At 35.2% G+C, this 7,234-nt stretch overlaps 1 protein-coding gene across 1 annotated transcript in view; it reads right to left on the bottom strand.

Annotated features, from left to right (window-relative positions):
* Positions 1-652: 652 nt before the first annotated feature.
* LOC144973705 (uncharacterized) overlaps positions 653-7,234 on the bottom strand; it is a 7,947-nt gene continuing 1,365 nt past the window's right edge. The window contains exons 2-4 of the mRNA XM_078916519.1: positions 4,600-5,075; positions 3,271-3,348; positions 653-2,040 (exon numbers count right to left, since the gene is read on the bottom strand). Coding sequence (XP_078772645.1) covers positions 1,858-2,040; positions 3,271-3,348; positions 4,600-5,075 — 737 coding nt within the window. The 3' untranslated portion in view covers positions 653-1,857. The remainder of the gene's footprint in view (positions 2,041-3,270; positions 3,349-4,599; positions 5,076-7,234) is intronic.

The raw sequence follows: 7,234 nt of genomic DNA, 5'->3' as shown, positions 1-7,234 counted from the left end.
AAGCCAAAAGGGGAATTGGAAACAGATGTAGAATCCAAGAGCTCACAGAGTACTTAGTTTGAGATCACCTCAAAGTCTCATCCCGTGACAAGCACAGGTCCCCCCTAAGACGAACACACTCAAATGTTTACAAATCATATAGAATATGTATACAAAACATAATACGGTGCATACCAGAGAGATGATTTACAAGGAAAAAAATATCTCCCAAAACTAACTAGACTGTTTCCCTCTCAGCCAGGGTCAGGACAAAACCAAGTAATCTCATTCCAAGACAAAGGCAGAAAGCAAGTTGGAAAACAGATTATAGGGGGATAGAAGACGCAGTAAGTACCTCCCTGCCCACTATGGGAGGTCAGGAACCCCACCCAGGGACAAAACCAAGTAATCCCATTCCAAGACAAAGACTAAAAGCACATCAGAGAACAGATATAGTAGAGGGATAGGAGGAACAGCATGGAAGTGGAAGGTCAAAAGATCCCATCCAACAAATGGCCTTAATCCAGAACTAGGACCTGGATGGAAGAAGCAGTTGAGATAGATGTGTAGACTTCCCTGATGGGAAGAGGACTCTTATTCATTCAGCCTTGAGAAGGTTAGTATTGTCATTATAATCACTACCTAGGTAACTAGAAATAAATCAAATAAATCATTTCAAGGGTAGGTTTAGCAATTTATTAATTACATGTGAAATAAAAATAAAAATGCATACATTTATAAAGCACATTTCAACGGTTTCCCCATGATCAATGCAATTCACAATAAATTATTATTTCCACAGCAGGCAAGATGGAACCTAATTTCTGTGTCATCCCGTTTTTGTTGAATCTTTTGTATGTTGTGTGTACGAGCACTTCTATGATATCCATCATTACCTTTAGATGGGTACCCGAAATGGATAGGGTAATATGTCTCTGAAGCTCCTTATTGAAAGACACAAATCTAGGACAAGAATTTTGCAACCATTGTTACCAACATGAAATTGAACATGTAAAATATTGCTTGACTTTGTTGCAAGACATTTTATTAATTGATACCACAAATCATGGAAGATACATACAGAACACCAGATCAATTACTGGAGGATAAACAAAACACAACACAAGAAATCATGCAATATGGACACACCACATACACCACACGAAATCATAGAAAACATACACGCACACTACATGAAATCATGAAAGATATACACAACACACTACAAGAAATCATGGAAGACACAAACATAACACAACATTAAATCATTGATGATGCAACAAACATCATGAAAGTGTATAAGACGCACACACACACAACACACCGCACAAACTCATTCAAGACACACACACCTCAAGAAATCATGGAAGATGAACACATACACACACAAACACATCGCATGACAGTTATACAAAATATCACATTGGTTCATACAAGTAGGAAGGTAACCTCATCATAAAGAATAGGTTAGGGTTAAAACAACACTTATAAAGGAACCAAGAGATTAAAATACAAACCAGGCTGCTGGGGTATCAAAAACTTTTCATATCCTTCTACCCAATGTTGACTATTTTCATTTTTTAAAAAACAACTCTTTCAGCTCCATTGGCCACACTGTGCAGCCAGAGCAGAATCTGTTCAACTGGCCAATGGCCGCACAGTGCGGCCGGTCTTGAAAGGCAAAAACAATAATGTAAGAAAATAGAATCTCCCGAAAGCAAAAACCAAAAATCCCAAGTATTCTTTACATACATCTAAGGAAGTCAAAAACTCACAATAGTCAATATTTTTGGGGTACTAACATCCAGGCATCTGTCTGTGTGTCTTTACTAGCAGGCCTGGCTGTGAGATATCCCAAACCAAAAATTTTCTGTCTGCCTACGGTGATCCTAAGACTAGATGGCACAAGATGAAAGCAAACATATAGAGAAACAAATCGTTGGAGAATGCCGTGACCCGGGCCATGGATCTGATATAAAACTGGATAAGTTCTGGTCGTATTCCACACAACATGAGGGCTGTCGTCAGGAGAGAGCCTTGTACTGGAGCTAGAGACACACCCTGGCGATTGGAGATAAATTGCATTTTTATTTTAATGGTCAAAACCTTATCGTGATTGTTAAAACAATATAATAGGTACATACAGTTTGAGCCACTGTGGCGTTATGGCACTCGCCAAAGGACTGGAAGGTTCCTGGTTCAAGTCCTGCTCTGGAAGGCACAAAGTTGAGTCTTTGGAAAAGGGTCTTTACTCAAATTCTCTCACCTCACTTACGTGAAAATGAGTAGCTGGCTAGTAACAGCGTATCTCTTGAAAAAAAATATATAATGTCGCCTCCTGTATCGTCCTACATGTGAAGAGTTACTGTTGGCTAGGGACCCATTGTAAAGAACTTTGAGCACAATTAGTGGATAGTGCGATATATGAAAGTTCAAATTTCTGTAATATTAACATCCGATGATGTACAGATAAGCACACAACATAAGGTAAAGAATGTCTAAGAAAGATAGAAAAATTCGAGATCAAAAAAAGGTTGTGATAGAAATTTATCACAATTCTTTTTTAATTTTCAAAATTTTTTAAATGATGATGATAATGATCATGATCATGATAATAATAATAATAATAATAATAATAATAATAATAATAATAATAATAATAATAATAATAATAATAATAATAATAAGTTATTTATATAGCGCTCAACTTTCACATAAGTTGTTCAGTGGCGCTTTGACGGTGACGGTGACAATGATAATAGATAACATATGCTTCATAAATGAATTGGTTTAAACACAATTTGAATGATTCAGGAGTCATAGAAGAAACCTTGGAGGATGAGGTTTTCTAAAATAGACAAAGAGAGTGTGAAGAGTATTGGGTAGATAATCATTTCCCGTTATCATATTGAAAATATGAATTCCCTTATTGGAAATAATATTCATTCCTTTTTCAATATATTCTATGATGAACCATGCCTTAAATGAAAAAATAACAAAACAATTTCAACCAGAAAATTGATGCAATTTAAGAAGACACAGTAGTGCCTCCCTGCCCACTATGGGAGGTCAGGAATATACATATTCAAATGCAAGAAAATGTAAAAATATACAACCAAGAAACAAAAGCAACATTTTATATATTAATTTGATAAATTGAGATAGGCCACACCTCTGGCCTTTAGTCCGAAATTGTGTGTGTATATATACCTGACACCTCAAAAGCAAACCAGTCAGACAGCGCCAACCATTTCACAAAGAGCCAATCAAATCAAAGGCAATAATACTTACTGGCACAAATTTTTGGGCTGCGAAAGCCAAAAAGACTTCGAACAACAAAAATGGGAAGAACATGCTTCCAACAACACCCTGAAACAAACAAAACGTGTTATAGTTCAAATACATAGTCATCTGAAAGCATGAAAGTCTCAAATAATGTCAAAATAGTAAAACTTCAAACAGGAAATCATCAGAAACAATTTACAATGATGACAACCAAGTGGTAATAATGCAACTAGAAAGTCGATTGAAAATATTTATACTACAATTTTTAACTAAACTAATACTAATGACCCAGGTTCAACCATATTGAAAAATTAGCATAATACTTATTACTACTTTATTTCAAACTAAATATCACACTTTTAATTTCATTCCTATTATAATACATTTGCTTCTGTTATGAATACAAACTTTTATGACTTAAAATTGTTAAAATAAAAGTTTAAAATTAGTAAAATAAAACAAGGGGGGTAACCAAATTAATCCTTATCTGCTTGGATTATTTTACCATTGACCATTGACATGTCTTTGGATCATCGTAAACTGATTTGGATAAGTGCGGCAATGCAATCCTGTATGAAACTCACCCTCGAACCAGAAGGTCCAGGGTTTGAGTACCGCTCTGAATGGCACGTAGTTGAGTCCTTGGAAAGGGTTTTTAACTAAATTCTCTCTCTATATTCATGTGTAATATGAGTTGAACAGCATTTCTCTGGGAAAAATTGTAATCTCGCCTAGCATATGTCATGTCTTGTCCTGCATGTTCCTGTTGGCTTGGGACCCCTTGTTAAGTGCTTTGACCACTTTTACAAGGTATATCAAGCATTACATTATAATACTTACAAATTTTGTAAATAGTGAGAGAGCAATTTCCTACAATTAATATACATTAAAAATTTGCATGTAATGATATAACAAAATTAATCATTTTAATTAAAATATTAAAAAGATTGCTATGATGTCAAAATTTCTAATAAATTTGACATGCTCCTCTGGCACCATCGCACTTGAAAGGATGTCAGTGAATTTTGGAAACACATATTGATCAGAAATTAGGGTTAATTTTCCTCATTTCTGGATATCAATTGCCAATGTTCTATTGTTTTCGTTTGTTGCAGAAAAATTATAATTGTCTTTATCAATAGAATCAAACTGTTGATGTAAACCATCCTCTAGTAAAATATTTGTAGACTTTATTTACTTATGTAATATAGCAGTAAAATCAGGGCTGTGGAGCGATGTCAATTTATTCCTGCTACTCTGTATGTTTGTGCTATTGGTTGTGAAATTGCACATGTAGAATTATACCCTGATGCTTTGTCATTATTTATTACTCACCTCTAACATAAACAAGTTATAACCAGCATCATAAGTGAGAAACCATCTTGTTACCAAAGCTGTAAAAAACAGTCCAGTCACCCGAACATACTCCAGTTGTTTTTCCCTATCCGGACCCTTCGGGATTACTCGTTTAGGAGGAAACCGAGGCACGCTGGGGTCAAAGGTCGCTTGTCGATTATTTACACCTGTTAATTTTGCTGCCTCTTGTTTGGCTAGAAATTCTGCAAGACTCGGGACTTCCGGATCTTCTACAATTTCATACGAGGGAGCAGATGAGATTTTTGTCTCTGATCTTGCTGACTCTTGTGCTTCTTCACCAGGCTTGGAATGGAGTTGACTTGTTCTGTGGCGCAAATTGTACGGGGAATTTGTTCGTATCTCATTATTTTGTTGATTATCTGTTCTATCATTTTGAGTTTCAAGTTGTTCTTTCAAGTCAATGTTCTTGAGCTCAATATCAGGACTTGGGATATCTGAGAATAAATGATAAAAATGAATTGATCTGATTTACAATTCTTGATAACATTACTGATCTGTATGTTGTAGTTTTTAAATTCTTTTTTTTAATCCACACATAATTTTTCACGTCACCTTATACATTTTACCCTTGAGTCAACAATGTTTGTTAAAGACATTTATTTACATCTCCTTAATCAAGGTACCTCTGCTCCAATTTGTTTGAATTACATTTTCTGGAAGATAAAACATGCATTTTTTAATTCATCGAAGGGCAAATGGACCTAGTACATTTCAACCTCCTAAATAATGCCACAGCTTTATTCATTAAGAGGCTGCAGGAAAAAGAGCAATTGATTAGTAAATAATTTTTCTCTTTTCAAAAATGTTTTTTTTGTTTGTTTTTATTTTGTTTATTCTTTTTAAAAAATGTTAACATGTTGTTAAATTGAATTCGTATCACGTTTCCTTCACACGTCTTACTGTAATATGTTTTGTTTTATATCATTGTAAAGCGCTTAGAGCCTGTGACAACGGGGTAAAGCGCTATATAAATGCCATTTATTATTATTATTATGTCTGCCTTCCATAGTCAACAGTTAATCCACTCAATAATAACTAATAAGTGTCCGGCTATCCTGTTTCCAACAACAAGACTATTAGTAGCAAAAACAACTTCTCAAACAAGCCTATTAGAGATAAGTCAGGAAAACTATTAACTTCTATTGAAAGCTAATTTAACAGAACCCTTCAACATTGAAAGGATGCTTACTCTCCCAACTGTTATTTTCATTGGTGATCGACTGGATCATAAGAACAACCACCAAAACACCAAACGGGATCCACGGAACGTTAATGAAAAATTGGAAGATCTTGATTTCACTGACGATGTAAGTCTCCTAACTCACACATGGCAAAACATGCAAGATAAAAGCAACAAACTCCATTCAACAGCAAAATCAACTGGACTGGACATAAACAATGAGAATAAACACCAAAAACACTCATTTCAGCTGAATGGGACAGAAATTGAAAATGTATCAAAATTTACAGATTTAGGGAGCATTTTAGATGAAAAAGGAGGAACAGATGCTGACATACAGTCAAGAATATCAAAATCCGGTAAAGCATTTGCCATTTAAAACCAACATGGAGAAATAAGAGCATCCTTTCCAACGCCAAATTAAAACTTCAACAGCAATGTCAAGTTGGTCCTTCTTTATGGCGCAGAAACCTGGAAGCAGACTAAAGCCATAGAGAACAAGTTACAGGTTTTTATCAATACCTGTCTGCATCACATCTTAAACATCCGATGGGCAGACAAGGTCTCCAACAAAATGCTGTGGGACAATTGCCTACAGACACCTATTGCAACAACCATACAACAAAGAAAGAGGAAATGGATTGGACACACCCTGAAAAGAGACTTATCCAATACAAAAACAGCACTTGACTGGAGAGGACGCCCACCAACTTAATGGCAAAGAACGCAAAATTTGAAATTGAAAAGTGTCAAAATGTTGTGTGGGAGGCGAAGGTGGTAGCCAGAGACCGTCCCAGATGGAGATCCATGGGAGATGCTTGTTTTTTTGTTTTTTTAAAAGTGTTTTACGGCGCTTGCAACACATTTAGGTCATATCAGCGCCAGTAAAAAGGAAGAAAATAGGATAGTCAAAAGTTCTAGAATTACAATTAAAGCACCCAAGAAAAGGAAAGACAAAGGAGAATTGGTTCAAATAGGAAACAGATGTATATTCCAAGAGCACACTATCAAAGTACTTGGTTTGTGATCACCTAAATGTCTCATCCAGACAAGTACAAGTCCCCACAAAGAGGGATACACTCAAATGTTTACAAATCATATATAATATGGAAACAAAACAATACAGTGCTCAACAGAGAGATGATTTACAAGGAAAAAATATAATCTCCCAAAACTATCTATACATTTGACTACTTCGCTCTCATTAGTGATCTCACTCAAAATTGATGATGCTCAATGAAATTCCTGGGTTTTTTAACAGGAAAAGGCAAGTCAATCTGAAATATTTACCTAAGTAAAGCGTTACTAGTTTTCTCAATAAGTGGAATTTTGTTAATTCGTAAAAATTCATTGAAGAAATCAAAAAACTATTCTTTTGTATACATACAATTACAATTCTAAAAATTGGCCTGC

This window comes from Berghia stephanieae, chromosome 5, assembly GCF_034508935.2.
Source record: "Berghia stephanieae isolate SIO BIC M18660-M18661 chromosome 5, UCSD_Bste_1.3, whole genome shotgun sequence".
In the NCBI taxonomy this organism is placed as follows: domain Eukaryota; kingdom Metazoa; phylum Mollusca; class Gastropoda; order Nudibranchia; family Aeolidiidae; genus Berghia; species Berghia stephanieae.
The sequence above is the reverse complement of the archived record's forward strand: the minus strand, read 5'-3'. Positions and strand labels throughout refer to the sequence as shown.